Source organism: Idiotropiscis lumnitzeri, chromosome 11 (genome assembly GCF_059441095.1).
Source record: "Idiotropiscis lumnitzeri isolate Australia: NSW breed Sydney's pygmy pipehorse chromosome 11, RoL_Ilum_1.0, whole genome shotgun sequence".
NCBI lineage: Eukaryota > Metazoa > Chordata > Actinopteri > Syngnathiformes > Syngnathidae > Idiotropiscis > Idiotropiscis lumnitzeri.
The window spans coordinates 17178880-17206750 of record NC_142401.1 but is presented as its reverse complement, the minus strand read 5'-3'; the positions used below and the strand labels follow the sequence as shown (position 1 = coordinate 17206750).

Here is a 27871-nt window from a genome sequence, read left to right as displayed (position 1 = left end):
CCTCATTGTTAGTAACTAATTATCATGTCACCTCGTTTGCAGGATTGTTTAAAGAAATACTGCCTAAAAGTGCATACTACATTTTCTTCTGCGGAATCATCGTAACAAAACAATTGTAATTCTACTTTTGTGTATAGCAAAACTAGGGATGCACTGATGCCTTTTTTGGTAGTACAATTAGTAGATATGAGTACTCGGGATGCCAAGTATCAATACTTGATAGTGCTATTCTGTCTGGTAACTGTGATGAAAATGTGTTTTATTTTAATCAAATATTTTTCAACCCTGATCATTATGCCATCAATTGAATGATTTTGATGTCATATTGATGTTGATTTGATGTCAGAGGCCCAATGGGACTATTTTTTTCAGTGCCAATTAAGGGCAACATACTGTAGTAACCAGATAAGTGAACAGTCATCCTCTCATAGGTCAATTTTTGCATCTATGCCAGAAATCTAGTTTGGGAAAGGAGGCTCACGATTGTTGGTGGATATCATTATTGGGTCAGACTTAATCAGCCCATATTTGGTCTTTTAAAATCATAAAAAATCACCCGATTTTTTTTGTCAGATTTTTCACAATTTTCTTACACATTAATTTATTACCGAACAAATTACATTGAAACATATCCACCATACATAAAACTTAAATGAATCAGATTATTATTTTCTCTGTTGTGAATTCAAATACAAAAGGGCACTTTATTGTAAAACAGTTACATTTTGTACCTGGAATTCATATTTTTCTTAATTGTTTTAAGTGTTTAGGGTCCAAAAATAAAGTTATTTTATTAATTAAATGTGTTTTTAATTGATTGGCCAATTAATCATTTACGTGAATCATATTCTGGCAAATATCGTAATCAGCATATACCTCCAAAAAGAAAATAATCCATATCCGTTGACCCCCTTTAATCATTATGCGTGTAGTATGATGTGTGGGTATTCTCGAGTACAACACACGACAGGATAATTTTTATCTTGCCGTGTCGGGTTGCCCATGTGTGTGAATTGCTTAGTGGCAAGTTGCCGTCTGAGCCATCCCGATAGGCGACTGTCTTGCAACATGTGGAAGTGATGTTCTTAAATGCAAACAAGCCGAGCCAAACATTGTTGTCCCGGGTAAAGCGTGACACGCCAAGAAGATGCTTTATAATAGATGCTGTCGGGGAGGGAAAATCTGGAAGGCATTAAGCATTTTGCTGCTCCGACAGATTTTCCCCATTGTTCTTAAGCAGTGTGAATGTATCAGGCCCCCGTGTTTCTCAGTCACTGCGGATTTAGCTTGTGCGAAGTTGTTCAACTCAGGCCATGTCATTGAGGTCAATTAGATTACTTGGGAGTTGTTATCTCCTTAAAGTGTCTGTTTGCTTTTTTTTTTTTTTCTGACCCCACTCCCCACCCAATCCTCACCGTCCCCAGCTGTGTTCCTTCAGGATGTTGATCAGCTGCTGAGAGAGCACGTTTTCTCTTGAAGAATGCCACAAATAATGAGAAAGCATCTCATTTTGATTTTGTGGAACTGAGAGCCTCGAGTGCATTCTTTTGTTTGTTTGTTTTGGACACTGGGCCGTCGACCGTTTGCCAGCGGCGGCTTCACCCATTTGTGTTAAAACCCATAGAAGAAGGACCTAATGAGCCATGGGCCCCCATTTGTGCGCAGCTTGCTTTTTGCCTTTTTAGCAGCAGGCCCAGAAGTGGTCGCACGGCACAAATGGTGGACACTTGCCCTTCTGTCAAGCCAGCCTGGAACAAATACCACTTGTGCGTGTGTGTGTATGTGTGAGATGAACACACACAGCGGGCCTCACAGTCTAGCGCAAGGCTCTCAGCAGAAGGACATTAATGAGACAATTATATGGTACAATATGCAATTTGATAGACACACTGTCGAAAGGCCAGATTGTTCTACACATGCTGACCCTTAATGTTGCGTGCGCAATCAGCAATAAGCTTACGAACATATCACGTCCATAAAGCCAATGTGGTATTGTACAATTGTTATGTGGCTCATATGATGGCAGGGACACTACATACTCATAAATTACCTTAAAAATAAATGCATGTGGATAGTGGATAGGAAAGTGGAGTGCAATTCAACAATTCACAATTGGTGGGATTTTCTACGAAACACGATGCAAGGGAATTTGTGGAAATCTGACTATAAATGAATAATAGATTGTAATTAATTAGAACCTTTTTGATTGTCATCATAGTGAATGTGAACTGAACAGTGTGGCCAACAATGGTGTCCTAACAGTCACGTTAATGCAAAGTTTATATGCAATTGTATTTTGCTGTGCTCTGGATTAAAGCTTTTGTATATCTGGTTAATATGTAAAGTAACTACCCACCTTCTTGATTTTGGTCACCGTGACTTTTTGAATAGATAAATGTATATCGCTTCTCGTAACTACTTTTTAGAATTATTGAATATTACGTCAATGTTATTTCAAATTAATTAGCTGGGGTGGAGATAGTTGGTCTTAGATTTGCTATATGCTCATATTACAGTAATCCCTCACCAATTCGAGCTTCACTTTTCACTGCTTCACTGTTTTGCTGACTTTTCCAAATTCTTCATACCACCAAAAAAAAAGAAAAAAGAAGAAAAAAAACAGAAAAAGAGAAAATATAGAGCTGTATTGCGGAAAGACACATCGCTTCCAAAAGATTAATTGACTTGGAGGCTTTTCTACGTACCCACAGACACTTATACAAGGTGCGTGATTGTTTCCCGGCCGTGCGATTGACCGCTGCGAGCACGAGTGGATTTATCCCGTGAGCTGATTGGGTGTGCATCAACACAGCAGCTTCCCTTTCATCTGCCAGGCTCAACCACATTAATAAACCAACGGTACTTTTGAATAACATTCTGTTTGGAAGCTCAAAACGTTATTCAAATGTGCCGTTCAGTTAGTCGGATAATAAAAAGCTGAGTTCAGAAGCTTTGAGCGGACAGCGCTGTGCCATCCAACAGGTTCGGCTCGCTCAGCACAAGGAAACATTGGTAGATAAAATGGAAAGGCGTTTGTTAAAGTTTGTCTTCAAACAGCTTACCTTAACACGTTGCATTTTATCCAAAGGTCCTTGTTAATGTTATTGAGCAAAGCGAAAGCTAAGCAATGATTACTTGCGGTACAGTGTTTTTTCAGATGTTTATCGGGGGGAGGACAAAATGCCTCTTTGTATCATAGTTGTCCTTTTTATCCCCCCAACACAACAGGTTGAGCCAAATAATTCTCTTATCCGTCCGCAGCCCTTCTCCCAAGCCTCATTCAAGTCATTAATATATTCACTGGTTAACTTGAGGAAGGCCTGCACATGCCTTCTCAAGCATGCGTACCTTGAGAACACTGGAGTCCATTACGCAGTGTTTTACCAACTGTTTACTTGGTGACTGTGGTCCCTGCCTTCAGGTCATTAGCAAGTTCTTGTTGTGTACTATGAAGTTACTCCGTTAACCTTTCCCATCATCATGCACATACATAGGGTAAGGTCTTGCATGGAGCTCCAGCCTGAGGGCTGTTGATGTTCATTGTTTATGTCTCCCAGTATAGGTAATAACACCACGAGTTGTTGTCACCTTCTCCCCCCGAAAATTGCCCTTAGTTTTTTAAGTCTTTCCAGTCTTGTTAAGGTCTACAGTCTTGTCCCTGACATCATCTGGCAGCTCTTTAGTTTTGCCGTGATGGTATGGAGATTGGAAGGTAAGAAATTGATTCCTAGAACGTGTGTGTTTATACACAGTTCGGATCAGGAATATTGGTAATTGTTTGACTGTGCACAAGTTTCATGTCATGTGGGCATTAGCCAATTTGTAGCAGCCACAATTCTGGCCTAGTTCTAAGGGCTGAAATACTTTTACATTGGGTGTGCGAGTGTAATTTTACACTTTTGTCTATTTACGAAATCAAAAAGCAACCCAAAAAGTAGTACTTCTTCTCATCATGTATTTATTTCACTGTTTTTGTAGCCATTATTGTTGTTAAAGAGTGTACAGTCCATCATCATTGTCTGGACGATAATATTGCAGCACCAGTTTAAATCTCCTCCAGGCTATGAGCTTTTCCAAGATAACTCGCTCAAGCAATACAGGGGAGTGTTGGGGAACACTGCCGTCTTTGTGTTTGATAGCCTTCGCCTTGCCCGACCCTCCAAATGACGTTCCACATGAAAGTTTTCCTAAAAAAGAGGAAAAGGGGACATAACTAGCAACGTGGTTACAAGTGTGTGGGCTACTGTGATAAGCAACAAGCACATAAGCACACACACTCGCACACACACGCACTCACACACACATACACGAAGCAGTTCTGGTGACCCATGGGCACTCATGTGAAACCACTTTAATCCTCTCGTTCGGGCTGTTTGGGTTGGGGGAGGATCTCCCTCTGTGGCTCAGAGGTATTAATTTTAGTTGATCTTATTATAACAGTGCGCAATTGTCCGAATGGTAGGCCTGTTATGAATAGGCCCACATTAAGTGCGCAACAAAGTTGGCTCAGAGTTCCCTTGATGAAAATCCCCTTTCGTTGCCCTGCCGCCCCACAAACAACCACCCCCCACCCTCCCCCACGCAATCGAACCCATGAGCCTTGGCGGCTTTTAATCACTTTTTTTATGCCACAATTTATATGTTGAGTTGAATCCACTGGCTGCAAGGCCGTGCATGTCCTGGAGCGTTCCCAGATTATGACTTGTAACCGCTCCTAGCCACAAAATGACCAATCCAGGCGAGATTGGTTTCCCTCGGCTACATTCTCTGGAATGTTTCAGATTTTTTTTTCTCCCTCAAAAATGCTGATTCAGGTTTTCAGGAACAAAAAAAAAAAAGAAGAAAAGAAAGAACAGCAGCAAGTCTGGCGCGTTGCTTGCCTCACTGCTTGTCAGTCTTTCCTTTCCAGATGGATTAATGTTTAATTCTCACGTGGAGGATGACGATTGGAAGGTGATCAAAGCCAGAGTTTGTTACTCTTGACGGATAGACTCTGGTCCCCTTTGCACTGCCTGTAAAAAATGGAAATATTTTTCATTATTCATCTATTTATCCATCCATCCATTACTTTTCTGCTGTTTATCAAGGGCCGGGTTTTGTATTACTTTAGTTGGGAAGAACAGATTTCTCTCTCCCCAGCCACTTTGTCCAGCTCTTCTGGGGGAATCCCAAGGCGTTCCCAGGCCAGCCCAGAGACATAGAATCTCCAGCATGTCCTGGGCTTCCTCGCGATGTGAAGTGCCCCGAAAACCTCACCAGTGAGGCTCACAGGAAGCATCCTAACCAGATGTCCGAGCCACCTCAGCTGTCTCCTTTCGATGCGGAGGACCTGATGCCCAACTCTAAGTCTCTCCCGGATGATTGAGCTGACCCACAGATTGTGACCATAAGTGAGGGTGGGAACGGAGACTGACTGGTAAATCGCGAGCAAACATTGGTTCCGGGTGCCGCAAGGACCCATCTCCACTGTATATAATAGTAATGGTGCACTGGTTTCCCCTCCGGAGACACCAGATGGTGAACAAGAATTTCTTCAAAGCCTTCCGGAAGTAATTTTCCATGGCCTCACCTAACTCCTTCCATGGCTGAGGTTTTGCTTCGCCAACCACTGAAGCTGTGTTCCACTTGGTCAGCTGGTACCCATCAGCTGCCTCCAGAGTGTTTCAGGCAAAAAAGGCCTGATGTGACTCAGTCTTCAGCTTGACGACACCCCTTACTGCTGATGTCCACCAATGGATTTGGGGATTGCCGCCACAACAGGCACCGGCCACCTTATGGCTACAGCTCATGTCGGCCGCTTCGACAATGGAGGTATGGAACATGACCCACTCTGACTCAGGGTGCCCTGTCTCTCCTAGAAAGTGGGCAAAGTTCTGCTCGAGATGGCTTGAAACTCCTTCTTACAGGAGACTATGCCAGATATTCCCAGCAGACGCTCACTACATGTTTGGGTCTTCCCCCACCATCGGAGCCACCACACCACCAGGTGGTTGACAGCTGGTCACCAGAATGTCCAAGTCATGCAGCTGCAAGTCTGATGAGACGCCATCATCAAACTGTGGCCCAGTGTGTCCTGGTGCCAAGTGCACATATGGACACCCTTATGTTGGAGCATGGTATTGGACAATCAGTGGCAAGTTCCTACCCTCATAAAACATTGAAGTCCTCCAGCAAAATGATGGATTCCCCAGCGGGAGCCCTCTCCAGCACCCCCTCCACGGAATCAAAAAATGGTGGTGGGTACTCTGAAATGTTTGGTGATTAAGCACAAATAGCAGTTAGGACCAATCATCTGACCCAAATTGTGTGCGACCCCTCGCAAGAGGGCGTGTACTGTAGCCCAAGCTATGTGTTGAGGCGAACCCCATTATGACTAGTCGGAACTTCTCAACCCCACACACCAGTTTGGACTCTTTCCCTGCCAGAGAGGTGACATTCCACATACCCAGAGCCAGTTTGTGTAGCCAGGGATTGGACCGACAAGATCCCTGACTGCAGCAGCCGCCTAACTCACATGGCACCTGACCCCTATGGCTCCTCTCACGGGTGGTGAGACTTGACAAAGGCGACCCACGTTATCCTTTCAAGCTTAGCCCGACTGGGCCCCTTGAGTGCAGTCCTGGCCACCAGGCTTTCTCCTTCAAGGCCTGGCTCCAGAAGGGAGCCCTGGTGACCTGCGTCGTGGCAGAGGAAAACAGCTTTCAAAATTAATATTGATGATAGGGATCTTTGAACCATGCTTAGTCTGATCCATCACAGAGGATCTGTTTGCCATGGATGACCCTACAAGCCCCAGACAACTTAGCTCCTCGGGTCATTGGCACGCACAAATCCTTCCACGATGATACGGTCATGGCGTATTTTTATTTATTTATTTATTTTAATTATGTAAAAGGAATTTGTTGACAAAATCATCCCGGCACTCACTTCTCCTGTCCTGTTGTCTTAGAAACAATTCAAATTTAGGCATAATTTAGCATTACAGGTAGCCACGCTTTTGCTCACTCTGGTCAGATGACCATCACCGGTTAAGGTCACATGACACATAAGTGGAGCAGGCTTGCAGAGGAAATATATCTTCAAGCAGGATTTATTAACTTGAAATAATATTAATTTTAGTATGTCAAGTATAGAGCTCATGAGGCAGAAACTCAGGTAGTTGGAAGGGGCTAATCATGATCTATGAAAAAATGAAACAAATTAAATGTTATGTTTATTGTTAGCCTAATAGCATAACTTCGGCAATTATGCTATTTGGTTAAGAATATGAAGAATTGAGATAAATAAATATTCATAAATGTGACTAAAAATGAGTCATGGATTTAATTGTCTAATCGTGGCATACAATATTCCACCTTCATCTTCTCTTTCATCTGTAATAAGACAATTCTGCCGAATTGCTGTGTGAACCTTCAGAAGGACTTCCAAGCAAGTAAGCCTGAATTTACACTGCATGGTTCCAGTGGCTCATTTCCGATTTTGCGTGAAACCGAATATCTTCAGATCAGAATAAGCCCAATTGCAAACGTGGATGAAAATTGGATTCTTATCGGTTATGCAAAGCAGTTATAAAAACACACTCGATGTGTGGAAAATGTTATTTCCACACAGTGAATGCGTCTTCCTGTGAGCAAGACATTTACGCTCAACTCTATTGTTTTTCTCTCAGCTGGTTTCGCTGTGCAAATGTTTGACTTGACGAGGGATCGCGCACACGTATATGTGTGTGCGTGTTGCGCGCTTATATATGTGTGTGTGCCTCTCACTCTCAGCTCTGATTGTTTCCTGAGCTCTGCGCCAGATAGGAAGTAGGAGGAAGTTATTGGAGAAGCTGCAGCAAATTTATTAGGGCCAAACACACACTTAGGAGGAGAAGGAGGGAAGTGAGGTTTTTTGCATTTTATTTTGTGAGGGATGAAGTAGACGACGGGAAGCATAAAGTCCTTTAAATGGCGTGAGGAAGGCGCGAGAGCCATGTTCTTGTCAGAGCAGCAAGCTAAAATGTTTTCTTTCTCCTGTAATACGACCTTTGAGAGCAGCTGCTTCTTTTGGCTGCCAAGGTCTGTTGTTTCCCCTCTCAAGTGTGTGTGTTCGTGTACATGTAAGTGCGTGCGCGTGCGTGCGCGTGGGGGTGTGCGTGTGTGTGTGTGTGTGTGTGTGTGTTGCCGTGCAGAGGGGCGGCAGCAGTGTTGAGGATTTGTTTAGGTCTCTCGTACAATCCGAAATTGCTTACGCTACATCTGTGTGCGGCCTTCAACACTATAAGAGCTTGTGGTTTAGCCTGTGGAGAGCAAACGTTTAGGTTTATATCGAATGAAAAGACCCGAACCGACAAATACAACTGCCTTGGTGGAAATGTAATCACAATATAATATGTGTTTGTGTGAAGGGAAGTGAGCGAGTGTGTTTGTGACTAAAACGGACGCTTGAGAAAACCAGCCGATGTGATACAAAATATAACGTTCTTATTCTGCCCCATTCACATTGCTAAATATTTTAACAATTAGTGATAACGCCTCATAAGGGATTTTGCAAAGTTCCAAGACTAGCATCAATAAACGATCAATTTCAAACACAAACTACAGGTTTAACCTCTATATGTTGGATGTTCAGATTTATGGACTGGAATCCAAGAGTTTACTACCACTGACTAGTATATTGGTCAAGTCCGTTTTTCAGAGGGTGCTGTTCAGATAGTCTGTCAAATTCAGTTTGAAAACCTCTGTAATATTCAACAGATTTCTTTTGATGGTCTTGGTGCCACTGGATTGGACTTGAGATCTGCACAATGCTTGCATGAAAGATTGGGAGTGATTCTCGGCTTGTCACATCGATTATGGAGGACAGAAATTGCACTCGAACAGAGTATACATACTAGTTTATACAAGCATTGTGAGATATAATGATATACAGTATGGATGTGATATCAAGGTATCTATGGTATCGGTATATCGTTTATATTGTCAGTTTATTTTCTATGGACAATGTGTGCACACATTAATCAATCCGCGATTGCTTGTGGACCACTCCCAGAAACACAGTGAGCCCACCCTCGTACCCATCTGCCTCAACCCTCTTGCCTCGTGTTTGAAAATAATAAACTTCTTCTTTTGGCAAGAAAAAAGCAAAGAAATAAATTGTTGTTAATTTCTGGTCATTTGCAGTGCAGGTCAAAATTCATGCAATGGAATGGAATGGAACCTTTTCTTCCTGGAATACCCGCTTGTTTGCTGCATGTGACCCAGCAGCCTTGCAAGTGACTCACTAGTAATGACTTTATTTCAGTAGCATGCTTTTACACTCACAAAATCCTTTCCCCAAACAAGACGGGATACGTCAATAAAGTCCGGCCGGTTGCCCGTGGGACTCGCGGGTGAGGTAATCCCATTGGCGAGAACAGGAAGTAGCGAAAGGGCCGTGGTGCTGAGAACGCGAAATGGAAAGAAGGATTGTTGTGCGCAGTGCATGAATGGCGGCATTTGAATGAACGTGCGCATGCAGCAGCGCTATTTACATTCCTGCTGCACATTGGAATTTTCTTGCATGTTGGTCTGGGCGTCCCGTGGCCTGACTCCCAGAATGTGGGAGGTGTATTCTGTGAGTTGTGTGTCAAGTTCGAGTCTTTCAATGTGTGTGATGTAGTCACATTGTGGGCCTTTTTGGCTTTCAAGTTTATAGTTAGAGTGTTGCTGATATTGTCTGGTTCTCTCTAACCAAGGAAAAGTAATCTCCACATTTTCAGTTTTTGAGTTTCTTCACATGACTGTGGCACTAAAACATCAATTTTTTTTTGGTTTGCACTTTTTATTTCCTAATTAAACAACATACCATGGTTACACAATGGCAGCTTATTAAAACAATACAAAAAAATATTCAATTCATATTTAACACAACACGCACACACACGCATGCATTGTCTTCATACAGTACACTCCACTATTTCACAGATGTCGCCAGATTGTTTTGTCCCGTGATAACATAATTTTTATTTTTATTTTGGGTGTAATTCCTCTTTTGGCGGCTAGATGGGAGCACCATATTATTTAACACTAAATTATTTAAAACTGAATTTAAAAGAAGAAGACTGAAAAAGGAAGTGTTTCAAGATCAACCCCATTTTTTTCTGATGAGATTAGAGAAAGATTATTGAATTTCTCATATGTTTCAGTTGAGTTTTTTATGCATCCAGAAAGCAACGGCTATAGGTTCTTTTTACAATGTAAATCTTTGGGCATGATTACTGTTGTATAATGCGAGATTTGTTAAGTTTGTTTGTTGGGAAAGAGCAGAGTATTCATATAAACACAGCGGGATCAGTCCAACCGTTTTTTTTTTTGTACCATATTTTGTTACTCTCTCTCAATTTATTGAATGCTTTTAAATTTGTTTGTATTATTTTAAAATGTTCTAAAGGACTAAAAAAATAAGTGCCGTACATGCTAATAAAAACATGCTGGGGGTATTTAACTGGGGTATTTCTGAATCGTAGATTTCACTTATTGCGGGTGTGGTCTGGAACTTAAACCCGATCATGTAGTACTGTACTTATAGATAGTGCCCCCTAGTGTTCGGATTTAGACACCACATGACTTATTTACCTTGTGTTGCAGGCTACAGTGACGGTGGAATGTGTGGTAAGACTGTTAGAAAAAACACTCTCTTAGATGTTAAAATGTCAGTGATATCGTTTTTTGTTTTTCAACAATATTTTGTTAAATCAAAATATTTTAGACATTTTTCATTACAACTGCAAGACGTAATGGCATTATCAAGTTTCAACACGCGGTGTTGGTGGGTACTCAAATGTACAGACTTGTATACAACCTCAAAAAAGTGGCATTGGTATATTCCTAATTTTGCCTCCTTTAAAGTGCTTGGCGGAACTGATGAGACAAAAAACCAGAGGATGCACTTAAACAATTTGTAACTCCACTTCCAAATCCCCCACCCCCTTCACTGTGCTGATGTTGCGTTCCGGCTCAAACAATCCCTCTGTTTTCCAGACCCCAAAGTGGAAGCCAAAATTGGACAACACCCCCCAACAAAGCTCAGTTTGCCGCTCCCCCCTCCTCATTTACCCCTCCGCTCTCCCAACAAACCAACCAACGCTACGGCCGAGGCACAACCACCCCACTCCTCCCTTCCACTGGTCTCCTTTCCTTATTTGGGTAGAGACATTTCCAACGCTGGGTGGGGAGGTTGGAAAGGGAAAGGGGGGAGTCTGTGTCGGGGGCGTCGGTTTGACACAAGGGAGGCAGGAGGAGAAGCAGTGAGCACTCGCAGCCCTTTCTTAATAAGGACATGTCTGGAATTCAGGCCGCACTCTGGGCGACGCACCTCACTTGAACAAGCTTGCGATGCCCTCGCATCGGCATGATGTTCTTCCTACTGCTGTTCTCTTAGTGGGGGACATTTATTTTATAGTGACCCCACCCTCCACTCACCACTCTTATTATTATCATTATTATTAGCAAAGCCTCCCACCAACTACCCTCAAAATCCCCTGGCGATGCATCGCATGACCGTCTGCTGGGGGAGTTCAATTTACAGTGTTGAGGTCTAACGTCATGACCCTGTTTAGCCTTCGACGAGGCCTCGCCTGTTAAAATTAGCACTGCAGCCTTAAGCGGGGTTATTTGTCAAAGTCTAGTCAGGGTTCGGCGATATTGGATTCGGCGTAGCACCAACTGCTGCTGTGTCACTCAACAGCAAAATAATCAAAAATAAATCTCCTCCTCTTTAATCAATTTTGTCCCCTTGCCAATGTTCCAATTTACAACCAATGCAAATAAAAAGATTGTTTTAATTTATGATTTATGAATGTTCTCGCCTGAAGTCAGCAATGGTATGTTTCAGCTCACTCATGACCCATAACCAAGGGTGCACCCCAGCAGTGCGCTGGTGCGCTTTAGCACTGAAAATTTAATATTGAGCTTCAGTTCAAGTCCGTCATTCCATTTTTGCGCACTAAAAAAAGGTAAGGCCAGCCTCGATTCGAAGTTAAGTTAGCCACCACGTTTGCTTTTGAGGGAAGTAAAAGCTAGGTAAGGCATTACGATCTATGTACACGAGTACTTGTTTTGCTTTTATTTTGAAGTTTACCCTCGCAGCGCATTGCATAGAAGCCTAATAGGAACAACTGTTGAGGGGGTTGGCTTGACTAGACTGGCTCAACCACTCATGCTCCATTCGCCATGGCGGCCAAATGCATGCAAGAGAGTCGTTAGAGTGTTATGTAATTGCACTTTTGTTCCTCTCATTTGTTTTGTCAACCTTATATTATTCAAATACTATACAGAGGGATCCTTGATTTATGACAGAGTTCAGTTTCTATGGCGACAGTAGTATATTCATAATTACAGGAAATTGTTGATGGAAATCACTTCAATGACATCAATAGAAACCAATCAAATGAAAAATGGCAGGACTGAGCACGCTTCCTTGTGACATTATGTAGTGTTAGTACAATAAACATTTGTATGGAAAACACTTATAGGGCATATGAAATAATTAAAGAAACAAAAAAAACCTACATAAAATGATATACATATGTAAGTGCAGACAATTGTAAACCAAGCCCTCACTCTATTCAGAGCTATTCCTACTTGGATAACAGTCCACATGAACCATTTGTCTTTTCCTTGATAGCTGCTAGGGTGCCGATACCCGAAAACAATTTTTTTCAGGCTTCTGATTTGCTACTATGACATGCCGCAGGGGGTTAGAGCGCCGCCACCTGTTCCGTCGTTAAGCTTTTTAAAGCCTGCAAATGTGATTTAACGCAGACACCGATTTTTATATTCTACCACCGGGGACCAAGTGGATGTGTTGGATTTATTGTCTGCTGTTTAAACAACACTCGGAATTTGTGACAGTATTTGACATTTCAAAATGAAATACAAGTGTTATCTCTCTCCTTATCTTTGATTAAATGACGACGTTTTTTTCCACCCCCAAAGACAGCTCACTTTCATTTGAGCTTGTATGACTGGATCCTTTATGTTTTGTCTAACAACTTTTAAAGTTAAGTAGTGTGGTGTTGAAAATCATTGGGAAGTTGGGTATCCGTTTCATTTTTTATATTTTCCATTTCTCTTCGTCAAAGTGGTAAGAATTGGACGCTTTCCAGTTTTGAGTTTCTAGTTTCGAATTTCAGCTTTCAGCCCTGGCTTTCTGTGTGGAATTGTTGCAAGTTCCATTTGTGCTTGCATGGCTTTCCTCCGGCTACTCCGGCTTCCTCCCACGCTCCCAAAAACAAGCAATGTTAGGTTCATTGAAGGATCAATTGTTCATAGCTGCGAATATTAGTGTGAAATTTTGTTTGTCTACATTCTGTGTATCCTACAACTGCCTGCAAATGCTCCAGGCTGTACCCCGCGTCTTGCCCCAAATCAGATTGGTTAGGCTCCAGTTTACCCGCACCCATAATGATGACCAGCGCAAAAAAAAAAAAAAAATGGATGGATGCTTTCAATGTTTTCCCTCATAAATAATCCACTGCAAATGAGATTATTTTCGAGCATGAAGCTTTACACAAGCCACGAGAAATCACATTTATATTGCGACCAAACATCATTACGAGAAACATGGATCATTTCTTATTCATCCTTCCCACTCAACTGCATCTGCACAAAGTCGAAAAAAGAAGCTCCCGAGGGGAGGGAGGCTCGTGGTTGCTTCATAGACTTCCAGCTGGGAGACAATGCAAGGCTGCGGAGACATCTTGAAAAACACTTTGGATTTCTGCTTGCCGTCAGCCGCGATCCGACCGCATTGAGACACAGTTCCTACAGTTCCGAGACCACAGACATTCTCCGAGGCCAGTCCTGATTAGTGAGCTCTTTAAAGTTCATTTCATGGTCTAGCTTGAATTTATTTTCATTCGTTCAATGCAAAGACACAAAATCTGAGAAAGGATTTCTCGTGTGGCATCCCTATGTCAAGTATAAATTAGGATAACCAGATGCAAGTCAAAGATAAATTAGACAGACGCCATATATTAAAGTGCACAAATTGTCCTTTTTTTATACTTGACTTCTTGGATCACATCTTGACTGCATATGGTTTAATGCAAACTTTTTTTATGGCCCTGCATGATATGTTTACATGCCTGAGCATGTTAAATCCGTTGGCGTTGGATTCAAATTGGGTGAGATCTGGCTTAAATTTGGTTTCATGTTGTAACACCATACATTTGGCACATTTGATCAAATTTAGATTTGGCTGAGATGGAAGGGCCTGTTCAAGATAAACTGAGTTCTCAGTGTTGATCAGTGGATCATTTAAGAATTTTATTTGGTTTCATGATTGTACTTTGTGGTGTTTTTGTGTTGACACTGAATATTTTTTTAAGGCTGCCATCATCTCTGTTTTAATGTTGTTTGTCTCTTGTTACCATCTCTTACGTCGTAACATCTTGGGACCATGTGTTCACACATTAGCATTTTCTTTTGAGGTCTGCCTCTGTAAATAAATAAATGAGGACTTTCATTAGGCTTTGTGGAGAATCACGCAAAACCTTTCCTTTTTCCTTCCAAATGCAGTTAAAACTAAGTGCTTCTCTTTGTTGTTGTGTTTTACAGCTTTCCTATCGATCCTTTCATATTGGGGCTCGGGTTCGGGCCCAGGGGGAGCCGCCACCATTGCGTCCCACGATTGGAGTGCCAACGGAAGCCCAGAAGATGGGCTGGACGGCGGGGACAACGAGGACAAAGTCATCGATGGCGACGCCGAGGGGGTGTGGAGCCCGGATATTGAGCAGAGTTTCCAGGAGGCCCTCGCCATCTACCCGCCTTGCGGCCGGAGGAAAATCATCCTGTCGGACGAGGGCAAGATGTACGGTGAGTGGACTGTGAGACAAGCGACGCAGCCTCAAAGCTTAAGCAGTTATTTGTTGAATTGTTACCAACTGTTTGGTCTCAATCAGATCCAGATGGGATTTCGTTTGACAGTCTAGTTTTCAATCTGCATTCACATAATTCAAATGTAGTCAAAACGGGAGAAGTTTAACAGCTATGTAAGGTTCTAAAACATTTGGAAAGGGCTAGTGCTAGTCACTATTAAATTCAAATGGGTCAAATCTGGGCGTCAAATTTTGTTTTACGTCAGAGCTCCGTACCCTGATTATGCATGGCCATGTTTTTTTTTCAAAAATACATACGATTCCAGACATTAACTCTAAGTCTCTTATCATGTTAAAGGAGATTGTCAGTATTTGATTTGAATTAGGTCGGATCAGGACCGAATTTTAACGTTTCTGGCACTCATTACACGTGACAACATTTTGTCCAAATCTGAAAATTTAACGGATGTGCCCTATGGGACTTGTGTTGGATTTTAATTGAATCAGATCTGGGTTGAATTTAGTGTAGCATTCACATTTTAGACTGCAAACACATGGCATATACGATTTGACAGAGATGTCAGGACCTGAATTTGTTAAAAACAGTTGTCAGTCTTAGATTCAAACTGGATCAGATTTTGGAAAGAATTTAATTCATTTTAAAAGTTCCAAGCCAGCATTCATTTTGTAAATTCTGTCAAACGCATATTTGGGTTGACAGAGATTTCTGAACCGGGTCATGCTCAATGCGATTGTCGATGTCAAGAATCAAATTGGATCTGATCTGGGTTGAACTTGGTTTAACAGTGTACTCATACAAATAAAATCAATGTTAATACAATTCAACCGATTCTAGGACCTGATCAGGACATGTTCCATTCAAATGGGATCATGTAAGGATTAATTTTCCAGCTCTTGACCTTGTATGTTGTTCGATTTATCGATTTATTAAAGTACCTTTTAGTCAGGAGTCCCCATGGCGAGTTACTTGTATGATGTTTGACAGCGTTTTGACACCAGATGCCGTTCCTGATGTGACCCAGACCCACCCACAAAAGTGTTTGCACTTGACAAATTTTGTCTATAATAGACAGGATTAAAATGATTTTATTCAAAGTAGTCAGATCTGAAATCAATTGATTCAATTGATCATTCAACAGCTTCTGACCCTGCATGCTAATGGTCGATTTTTTCCAATTCAAATCTGTAGGTAATTTAGGTAAATGTCAATGGGGTTGTCAAAGTTGGATTCAAATTGGATCAGATCTGGACTGAATATGGTCTAATTCTAATGCTTGTGACCATGCATACACTTGGCAAATTGTGTTATTAGTAAGTAAATTCAAACTTAATTTGGCTACTGTAGAACCTCATAATTAGAGTACCGTCCGTGGAATTTACAACAATGAAACCATAATGACAAAATCACTTTAGAATTGTGTTAAGCAAAGCAAATCTCTGTCATTTCTTTCTCTGGCGCTCATGTCGCAGTTTCAATGCGAGAGCCAGTTTTACTCTCCACCCTCAACTCTGTGCAACAAGTCTGTGCACGTCATGCTGTGACCCCCGGGGCAGGTTCTTCCAGTCGCTCCAGCACTCGGAGCAGGTTTTTGCTGTTCCGAGAGCATCTCTTTGCTTTATTTACACCTGCCCCTTTCTTCGTCTTCCTTTGCTGCAGTATGAGGAGTGATTTTGATGCAGGGCATTTCTGTGGAATTATCAAAGTGGAAATCAGGACGTGGCAATCTGAGACACGTACACATGCTTGTCTAGAGCCGTTTCCTGCAGCGTGTTCATTAAACTGCAGGTGTTGCGCCATTAATGTCCCGCATAGCTCCAGATGGATTCTTTTTGGCAAGTCCTCAAATCAAATACGCGGCACACAGGTGTGGAGAATTAAAAGCATCGGCCTCAACTTACTGATGCCTCACTCTCATCTCATCTAATGAGAGTCTGAGGTTTGAAATTTTGCCGAGCAGTGGTGAATGATGACTGGAACGGCCCCGGACTTGGGCACTGTCCTCAGCAAACCTCTCTCCGTTATTTTCGCTCATGAAATGCATCCCTCCAACCCCTTCCAGTTGTACTTTGTAAATGTTTTTCCTGCCCTTTAATTATTGTCCATCAAGTCCCAAAAAGTATAAATCTATGCAGCCATAAAAAACATCAATCACGTCTGACAGAACATGTATTTTAGAGGCCTTAGTTGTCATTTTAGCGCATTTGGGTGGCTTTTCTACAGATGAGATCACATTCTTTATGGGTTTTCGGTTGGAAAAAACTGTATTATTATCATATATGGTATTATTGTTATTACTCCTGTGATTAATTGGCGAGCAGTCCAAGGTGTATTCTGTCTTCCTTTAGCTCAGTGCCACTATTTCACCGTGCTGCCGCCTAACCATAACACAAAGGTTGAATTTGACATGGTCGTTCATCATGTTCCTTTTTGTTTGTTCTTTTAATCCTTTTACTTTGTCTCACATTCAACAAGTTTCGTGAAAAAATGCCAGCTAGCTTTGGGAGGAATTTCCTTTTTTTTTTTTTTTGTGAAAGTTTTCACTTTTTGGCATTGAACCCAAACTTGGCTTAGTGGGATTTAATAGCTCTCAAGTCGCGTTTAGCAGGACAGTGTTATGTCTACATTGTGTAATGGTGCGTTGACAAAGAAGCGGTGCGCTCACAAATTGGACCCCCTTAGCGACAAACTGTCAAGACCCCTCCTTGAGGCGCCCCTCCCAATTACACCAAGTCATGCGAGTTGAGTCCAGTTGAAACCCCCTCGCAAGGAGATGACCTCAGCTCTCCAAAAGCGCCCGTGATGTGAACTTATAGGAATGTTGACAACTACCGTTTTATTTTTTGCAGTCTCACTCTCTCCCGATGGCCTAGAATGCGCGCTAGTCATCCACGACCATGGGAATTCCAGACATTCTGCCCAGATGCCTCATGCTCGGTGGGAAAGCCATCAAATTTCCATTGCCTTATCAAGAGAGCCCGGTTAAAAGTGTCATTTTGGCTCCATGTGGCCGTCTAGACTTCCCAGTAGCATCGAGAGTCATTTCCATAACGTTGACGGGGAGGCAGCCAGATCAAGCAACCCGACTCACCAATGCAAGAAGTGACACGTGTTAATAATAACGCGGCTTCTTACTCAACATGAATGATTCTCTGTTGAGCCTTTATGCTGGTGATAGCAAACTCACCCAAGGACTAAGCATTAGACATCCTTTCAGCCTGTTTTTCTAAATGGTAAATGTTCTTTCACTTGTGTCGCACTTTTCCGCCAATTAAGGTACTCAAAGCACTTTGCAATGGCTTTGCATTTGCCTACTTATGATGCATCAGGAACAACTGGGGGTTCAGTTCCTTGTTCAAGGACACTTTGACTTTTGGTTGAGCGCTTTGAGATGAAATACATCTCTGCCTTAAGTCGAGCCGCGGTGAGCGAGAAGACCGCTTTGAGGTAGTGACGGTTGAAAGGTAGTCTGACTCAGTATTTTATACTTGCTCATTGTCCGACAACAGAAACCAAAAATATTGTAAATCAGTGATAAAAACTTTATTAGGTTTTCAGCTCTTAGTTAATTACTATTTGTGCACAGAGAGCATAGCTCCTACTTTCCATGCACTTGTTAGTTCGTGTTATGCCCCTGGGCTAGTCAACCTGACTGTGGCAGTGCAATCGGTGCTAGCATGGCCGTTGGCCTCTCTCCAACCAATCAGCAGCTCAATAGTCAGTCAGCAGTATTCCATCATCTTGATTTACTTCGCAATCAAAGTAATCTAGATGTCAACTGCCAAGTGAGATCTTATATAGAGCTAGGTTTAAAAAAAAATCATCAAATTGAATCGACTTTCCTTTTCATAGCCCAATATTGATTTGTAAAACCATGAATAGCTCCTTTTACGCAGTCTTTTTCTCATAAATTATTGTGACTTATCGCATCATGTAATATTCCGTACTAGTAGCATATCAAAACAACATGGCGGAAGCACTTAAATTAGGCTAAAAAAAACTTGATGGTGGATATCTGGAAGTTTGGGGGGTTTAAAAAAAACACAAAGACAGCAGTGAACTGAAACTTTGTGAGACAGTCACTGGAATGTGAAGGTCATGAGCCGTGAACAGCCTGCCCTATGGTTGGATTTGATTTAAATTACTTTATTGTTTTGATCAGGTCATGTTCAATAAAACTTGCATGATTAATATATTGGGTGCAATTCTTAATGTAAATATTCATTTTTTACTAATGCACCAATTTACAGGAGGTCATTTCTGCAATTTGCAGCATTGCTTCTTCCGAGAAAGTCATCAACATAAAGTAAAATTGGTACTTAATGAATCAGAATCAGAAATCAGAAATCCCTTTATTGTCATTGTACTCAAGTGTGCAACGAGATTAGAGAGCTCCCGTCTCCAGTGCAAAACAACAATAATTCAGATAAAATAGGATATATAAAAACACATCACGTTGCTGTTCTGCAAGGTAAGGGTGGTCGTGTGTGTGTGTGAGAGTTTAGAATGGAGATGGCTCTTGGAAAGAAACTGTTTCTCAGTCTATTGGTCCTCGATTTGATGCACCTGTAGCGCCTGCCAGAGGGCATCAGGTCGAACAGGTGTGAGTTTGGGTGGGTATTGTCTTTGACACCGGGCGGTGTAGATGTCCGACAGTGAGGGGAGAGGGCAGCCAATAATCCTTTGCGCTGTTTTGACCGTCCTCTGGAGCCTCACTCTGTCCGCCTCAGTGCAGCCGCTGTACCAGGTGAAGACACAGTACGTCAGCAGGCTCTCAATGGACGAGTGGTAGAAGGCCAGCAGCAGCTTCCTGCCCAGGTTGAATTTCCTGAGGACTCTCAGGAAGTGCAGACGCTGGTGGACCTTCTTTACCACTGCTGTGGTGTTGTGTGTCCAAGAAAGGTCATCGGAGATCTGTACTCCCAGGAACTTGAACGTGTGGACCCGCTCCACACACACGCCTTCAATGCTGAGGGGGGGCGGCACCGTCTTGTTCCTCCTGAAGTCGATGACGATCTCCTTTGTTTTTGCAATGTTGAGTTGCAGTCTGTTGTCCTCGCACCAAGCCGTCAGTCTCTGGACCTCCTCTCTGTAGGCTGTCTCATCACCTTCCGAGATCAGACCGACCACTGTCGTGTCGTCAGCAAACTTGACGATGGTGTTGTTACGGTGGGCCGGGCTGCAGTCGTAGGTGTAGAGGGCGTATAGGAAAGGGCTCAGCACGCATCCTTGAGGGGAACCGGTGCTCAGCGTACGGGTGGAGGACGTGTAGGGGCCGAGCAACACAGTCTGGGGTCTGTTGGTGAGAAAGTCCTTAATCCAGATGCGTGTGAGAAGAATGAATTGAAAATCAATCATAGTGAATCATAAATCGAATCGGGCCCCGGTAAATGAATCAGCCCTAATCTTGAAAGTGCGACATTAGCGAACGAGTTACGCTTATGATCGGGTGAATAATGAGAATCGATTTGCAGCTGTGAGAGAGCGCTTGTTTTTTTTGTGTTTTTTTTAACCAATTTGGTATGGTATTTAGTAACATTGAAGCAATCTGGAAATCCATTCATTCATTTTCCTTGCATACTATGTCCTTCAGCGAGCGTCGCTAGGGCAGCAGCTCCAGGAGCTTCGGAAAATGCTCTAGATTTTCGACACCCTCCAAAACTGAAGTTGGTTACGACACCAAACCAAATGGCCAATAAAATCTATGCATCTGATCCTTGGTCATCCTCAAGGACTTTTCCAAGTTGGTATAGCAAGCAAAACAGCAATCTGGTACCAAATTCGATATAAGGTACGATTGACATTCTCTAAAGCTTGTGGGTGGAATTTCATATTGTATGTTGTTTGAACTTGACCTTATACTGTACCAAATAAAATAGTCCTGGATAATAATTTCAAGAATAGAGTGGGAACCTCGAAGCTGAATGTGCTGATTCGCCGTTTCCAAAATCACTTTCCTTTATAATGTCGAATGATTTGTAGCCATAAAATACTACTTCCCTTGTGGACGCCGCACATATTTCGAAGATTAGCAAAGCAAAAACACTTGGACGCATTCATTTCTGTCGTCACACAATTTTACGTGGCAAGTGTGTGCGGTGTGCGCTTATGTGTGAGTGTGTTAAAAAATGTCACCTGTCTTGTTTTTCTTCGGGGCTGTGCTGACATGCCGCTCACCTTTGGTTTTTGCTCCCCGACAGGTGTGTCAAGCACACGCACACACGTACACATGCACACGCACACACACTACCACCCCTTGCAAACACTTAGCCGTGCAGCTGTCATTGCTGAAATGCACTCTGGGTAGTAAAAAATGAAGCTATTAGTGCTTGAGTCAAGCATTTATCACTTTTAATTTTTGGGGAAAAAAACGGTTCGCAAAGTGCATCCAAAAGTAGCGCCCGTGCAAGTCCATGGTGATGACGGTGCATGCCGGGTGCTTCCCTGTCATCCCCTCTCTGAGATGTTAGGAATGTTTTCAGTCATTGCAGAACAGTATGCTAGCAATTTAGGATTAGCTCAATGTTATGAGAGAGCGGGGGTGCAAGGGCAGAGTCGCAGTGGTGGGCTGGAGAGAGTGGCTGGTGGTGGGGGGTGGGGGTAATGGTTACGTGGTGTGAAAAGAGATTACCTTTTTGCTGACTATTTTAGCATGGAAGTGGAAAATTCCAGTGGTGGTAAAGTTGAAAAAAAAAATAGGCTGATAGGGGTGTGGCCTGTCAGGAAAAGAGGCTGCAGCAGTCTGAGAGGGATGTCGAGGGGATCACAAAAAGACACGGAAGCAGCACCCCTTTGCGTTCACTCCCGCTGTGCCGCCGCCGCCCCCACACAACAGTGTGTTCTGTTGAAAATTACTCATAGAACCAGTCCGACTGGCTCTTTGTTCTAACAGCACCAGGTGAATCATTCATGATCACATCCTTGTACTGTTTGTACTCCTCAAATGATGTACACGGTTCTTTTTTGAGAGGATTTCCATAATTACCTCCACCGAGGACATTGTGTTTTAATTGCCATTTTGTTTATAGGATTGCTTAACTGCTCAAACAACTTAATTTCCAAAGCACTATGTGGACCTGTTGGTACTTGGGCCAAGAAGAAACACATAAAAATGTTGGTGTGAATCCAAGTAAAGATACACATCAATGATTATTTTGTTTTTTTTGCCTGGAGAGGATTTCTTGAAATAGATTTTTTCCCCTCGATATTACATTGAATCCCGTCTCTTTGAGGGCGTCGGACAAGCACAGCTGCGAAAATCCACAAGTAATTGACACCCCCAAAATTTTGTTGATTATCAATTCATGGACTGACTGGTTACAAATCGATTTTAATATTGTTAAACAACAAAAAAGAATCATGTGAGGTGCAGGTATTGTTGTTGTCCACTTGAGGGTGCCATCCTCACATTTTAAACTTTAATATCTGTGACTTTGAGTTTGTGTGGCTTTAAAAGGTGTCGCCTAGTCTGGTGAGTGACACGACTGCCAACGAATGATATTCGACAGTTGGGTGAGCTCAGTTTAGTGGATGGATATTGAGCGACTGGCAAGGTTATCATAGTTTAAGAAAAGTAACAAAATAACATAAATGGTTAATGAAATCTTTAAAAAATGAAAAACTGAAAAAACATCTTACGTTTATAAAATTATGTTCATTGTTTCCGTTTTTTCCAAACAATATATGACGAGCTTTGGGGGTGGGGGGGTCATTTGAAATTGATTTATTTCAGCATTGTTGTACTTCAGTACACGAGAAGGAATGTCAAACAGTCGTTTGAGAATTGTAATTTACGTGACACAATACTTAATAACCTTTGTTTTTATGTTGGTCTCAACAAATACTCCATATAATTAAAAAAAGTCTAAATCTGCTACTAAAACTAATAAAAAGTCACTTAATATGTAGCATTAAAAGAAAAAATAAATAAAAACTAACAAATGTGCATTAAAAATGAATTAAACTTAACTGGATTTATAAAAAAACTAAAGTCAAACTGAAATGAAACCAAACTATAAAGAAAAAGTCCAAAACGATTCTAACCTTGGTGCCGAGGCATCAGTTGTGGCCATAGTGGCTTGTATTTGAATGTCCTTATTACGTGTTTATTGTGTTACCGTTTGCTCAAGAATATGCACCGGCTGCTGTGTTTATCTTTGGCCACTTGCTGGGGCAACTTCCGCTGGCGATTGTAGACATGCGGTTGTGGAACACACTACAGTTTTTCTTCATTTTTAAGTGTAAAATGATGCCAAGCGTTAAAATCAATTGGAATTAGCGGTGGAAAGCTAAATGAAATTACTTAGCATTGAAACCTTGTATTGGCGATCATAGACGTGGTGTTGTCGTACGTCAGTTAGTTTGGTTTTGCCATAGACACGCTGCACGTTATATGCTTTTTTTTAAGTATGAAATGATCCCAAACTTTGGACCTTCTCTGCCTTTTAGTGTGAGTATATGGTAAAGTAGCGTTTGTGTAGTAGTAAAATTGAGTGTTGTTTGAGTCCTAATTTGAGCTTTATAGATGCCATGAGGTGGCAGCCAAGGTCTATGTTTGTCTAAATGAAGATCCTCAACTTGCTTCGACATCTCCTTGGCACTAAGATTCTACAAGGTGGCGCGCAAAAACAACGCTTTTTTTCAGTGAGTCATGTAAGGTAGCTCCCAAAATGAATTCAACAAATTTACAAATGCTGAATTGTGAAAATGCAATGTTCGCTGTATTCTTAAGCACGGGACAAACCGTATTGGTCACCAGCCAATTACCGAGCATATATAGACACATTTAGGTCTCTAATGACCCTAACATGTTTCTGGAATGCAGAACAAAGTCAGCATGCTTGGAGAAAACCCACATATACATGGGGAGAATGTACAAACTCCACACAGGCAGGCTGCAGCTGGGGTTGGACCCTGAACCTCAAAATTGTGAGGCAGAACTGCTATCCTCTTTTCCACTGACAATTTTATCACTTCTAAATTTGAACATATAGTATGGTCAGCCTGAAGGAAACATTTTGTGGCTTTTTTCACAACCAATGAGGCGCAATGAGAAATTTGTGCAACCATTAGCAAAATGTTGCAGTTTGAACACTTTTTAGCTGTCGAGATTGAAGGTGGCAGTTGGCGAGCTTGGTATTGTTCTCCCTCTGCCATCCTCTACTTGGACGGTCAGCAGCAGGTGTTGCTGCCTGCTCTGTGACGGGTCACACAGTGGTGTTGTTTTGGCGGGGGGTGGGCCACGCTCCCCCCTGTCCTCCGCCTCTACGGCCAGGTGGCAGTTGTTGGCAGAGACACTGACGGCTTTGTGTTGCCTCCAAGAGTTACAGCATCAGCTGCCCCTTTTGCACCCTTGCCCTCTAGCCCCCCACAACCGTCAACCTTCCACCCCAGCAGACCTGTGGCCCTCACCCCGACCGTAACCCCTTGCCTCCCCAGGCTGCTGGAAGTGTGTGTATGTGTGTGCGTGCAGCCGCCCGGCCGAGCTCTGGCTGTGTTTGCAGGCTCGGGCCAATCAGACTGGCTTGCACAGATGTGTCAGGCTCGGAGGAATGCAAGGAATGCGGAGGCGCCCGAGCGGGCGTGGCCAATCCTTTGGCCCCAGGCGAAAAGGGGACGGTGCTTGTTGGGTATCGGGCAGGCAGTTCGGCGAAGGCCATGCTGTACTTTTATGGTCACTGCGAGACGCGGGGCCCTCTGGAGGCCGAGTGCTAAAAAAGTGGGTGAAAAAACAAGACACCTTTCCTGTTGTGAGCCTGCACAGAGCGTTCTTGAGTAATGAAGTTAATTAAATGTGGTACACACTCGTGATGATGATACTGCTGATAATATTTTTTTCAGACCAAAAAAAAATGTAATATTGTAAATTTAAAAACACTAATGAAATAAATAAATAGACTGTAAACAGATAAATATTTTTTGCTTCAATTCAATGGACATTTTGCTGCTTCTTCTGTGTGCATGCTTAAGATCAATAAGTAGCAATACTATTAGTTGTTCTCATAGGATAAAGAAAAAGTACTCGTGAGTATAATTGTGGTATATGTTTGTCGCCATGTGTTGCGCCACTATTTGTGGGGAATAATCCATTGCGTAACGTGTGCCACCGATGCTATTTGTTAACCCGCTTAAGACATTTATCATTATGTATTAGCATTTAGCTAAGTCGACTTTTCTAAGGCAAAATTAAGTGGTTGTTTTTGTAGCTATAAACAGTTTGAAGCCCATTCTTTTTGAAGAATTGTTCACTCTGCAAAACTGAACCTTCTTGTACAGTGTGATGAGTTGAGTTCACTGCCACCATAGAATGCCTGCTTCTCAAATTAGTGCTTGCAAGTCAAAAAAAAAATCAGCCGAATCACTCTTCAGCTGTGTCACTCATATGGCAAGGCACTGCTGTACGTATACTTCATAAAGTCATTATATCTTGCAAACAAGATGAACATGTTTGTTTTTGATCAAATATAGTTAAAAAAGACACACTTCTCTTGACCATTGCATTTGTTTCCCTCAAATATATAACACTTATTAGAATGACTCCTTCCAGCATCCTGAATGTGATTTAAGATTGGCTACACAGTCTAGTGGTGGACGGCTGGCTTCATGACGGAGAACACGGTTGGCTTGCCTTGGGCGTTGCTAGCATTTCCTGTCCGGAAAACTAAAACTAAAATCCATGTTTTTCAATATTTAGTGAATAAATGATTTGAGCCAATGCTTTATTTTGACATTGAAGCTGTACTTCAATGTGTTAATTATTTATTTGATTAATTGAAACACGTTCACATGACACCGTGCACATTTATATACACATTTGAAAATTGTATATTTGGGGATTATTGATGCCTGTCTCATGTTTGGAGGTTTTGGCGGTCTTCAGAGGCTTTTCAGATTTCAACCTACGCCCTGGCATTCGAAGACTGTGAGAGTGTTTGAGTCAAAACATGCCAGAAAATAGTCAACACTGTTGAGGAGTCTTCCGAAGGCTAAATTAACAGCATGTCAAGGAAGACAATGGATTATGAGGAAGAGAAATGTCAATGTTTGAAGTTGGGCAAATTTAGGCCACTGACGCACCACTCAAGAGTCGCTTATTTAACGTTTCTTTGTTCTGAGCCCTTTGTCCATCTTTTTATTGCTGTTTTATACTTTAAGGTGTTACAAAAGCAAAACATATTAGCGTCAGTTACAGGTCTGCTTGACATGATTCTGTTTAGAAAAAGGTCGTTTTCTCCACTTTCTGGTCAGAAACTGATGGTTTTGATGAAAACCACCCAATGCTTGCTAATTACTAAAGAAAGGAAAAAATATATTTTTTTCTAGTGAAAGAAGAGTCCACTCTTTCTTTTGGTAGGTTTGTTTAAGCAAAGAACACAATATTCTGTGGGTCATGCGCTGAAACCGCTGGCGGTATGGGGAGTTCTGCTTTAAAAACTGCTGGCAGTGAATGACTTAATAATCTGACCACTTGTGCTTGACTGTCATTGTGTTTCACCTCAAGCAACCGGTTTGCTTATTTAGTTAGGTGTTTAGCCACCATTGAGGCGACCAGTTGAACACAAGAAGATGATAATTTGCTCGTAAAATTGCTTTACTCCAGAACAATTTGTACCCAGCACTCGACACCAACCCCTCCTTTCATGTAAAACGATGGCCATTGCCCATGGCCACAAGGTATCCAGACTGCCAGAAAATACAAAGAAAAAAAGATTAGTTTTACTCTTTGGAGCGCTAACCAAAGGAAAAAACACAACTAACGCACACCACACCATAGAATAATCACTCGAGATAATCTTTCACATCCGGCAAACCGCCTTTTTATGGCCTTTAAACCCTGCTTGCATGACTTGGAATGAAGTCCATTTTTTCCTCTATGTTTTTAGAAGTTCTCCTCCACCAGAAACATAAGGAGAGCCACGTGTGCCCAAAATAGACGCACTAACAATTTGTGCAGAATGTTGCGTGTGGATGTTATGTCTGTTCTCTCATCCCTCTCAGTGACGAGGCTGCAGACGTTGAGGTGAGAACCTGACGTCCACTTTATATAACTGGATGTCTCGTATCGAAAAAGGACTTTGAAATAAATGTTTCATTTGAGAAACAGGTGACCCATGACAAAGTATGTTTGCAGTGATGTCGGTAACACGTGTTACTCTAATATTTTGGGTAACATGCAAACTAACGCGTTACAATTTCTAGACCAGTAATTGCATAGTAAGTAGAGGGAAGTAAATAATCTAATTCACCCTTAATATGCTTGTCTTTTTTTTTTTTGTCAAAAGATGTATACAGTTTTTGCTTTCTTGCTCCAGGTCGGGGAGTGACTCCACACACACACGCACGCGCGCGCACGCACACACGCATAGGCACACACACAGGGGGAGAAAAACAGCCAGTGACACAAACAATTGAGCGAGGAGGAAGGGCTCGTCTCATTTCTCTAATTACGACTTCCCAAGTCCTCGCTTGTCACACCTCCCAAGCAATGTTCCCTCTAATTTTCCATGCGTCTGAGCATTCAGACAAACTCCCTGAGCATCCCTTGGACCACAGTGCGCAACATCAGACATGCACATGGCGCCCAAACCAGAACCACACCTGCTTTATAATAAACCTGTTAAAAAAAACATTCAAACCGTCTACATATGAAAATAGAACAAATCATTGAAAAGGGATTTGTGATGAAACCTTTTAAGCAGAACAACCTTTTAAGCATAATTTATTAAGTGTGAATACAATCTGTTTCAATATGGTCAATTATTTATCCACTCATAAATAACTAAAATCATGCCATCGAATAAAACACAAAACAATTGATGAAACACGCGAAACAGCCTCATTTAAGGATCTCGGCGCCCATATTTGGACTTCCTGAATAGAGCTGTCTGCATGTCATCTGCAGCAGCAGGTCTGCGGAGAGTGAGTCTACGTGCGTCTCTTGCTCACAGCGTGTATTTGGGGACACTTGTAAAAAAGTATATTGTGTTGAGAATTTGACAGTTGACATTTTT

General features: G+C 42.2%; 1 protein-coding gene across 6 annotated transcripts in view; it reads left to right on the top strand.

The window, feature by feature from the left end:
- LOC148327721 (transcriptional enhancer factor TEF-5-like) overlaps window positions 1–27871 on the top strand; it is a 51893-nt gene that overhangs the window by 2501 nt on the left and 21521 nt on the right. For all 6 annotated transcript variants that reach the window (XM_088308922.1, XM_088308926.1, XM_088308925.1 and 3 more), the window contains one exon: window positions 14583–14840. In XM_088308922.1, coding sequence (XP_088165048.1) covers window positions 14834–14840 — 7 coding nt within the window. In that variant the 5' untranslated portion in view covers window positions 14583–14833. The remainder of the gene's footprint in view (window positions 1–14582; window positions 14841–27871) is intronic.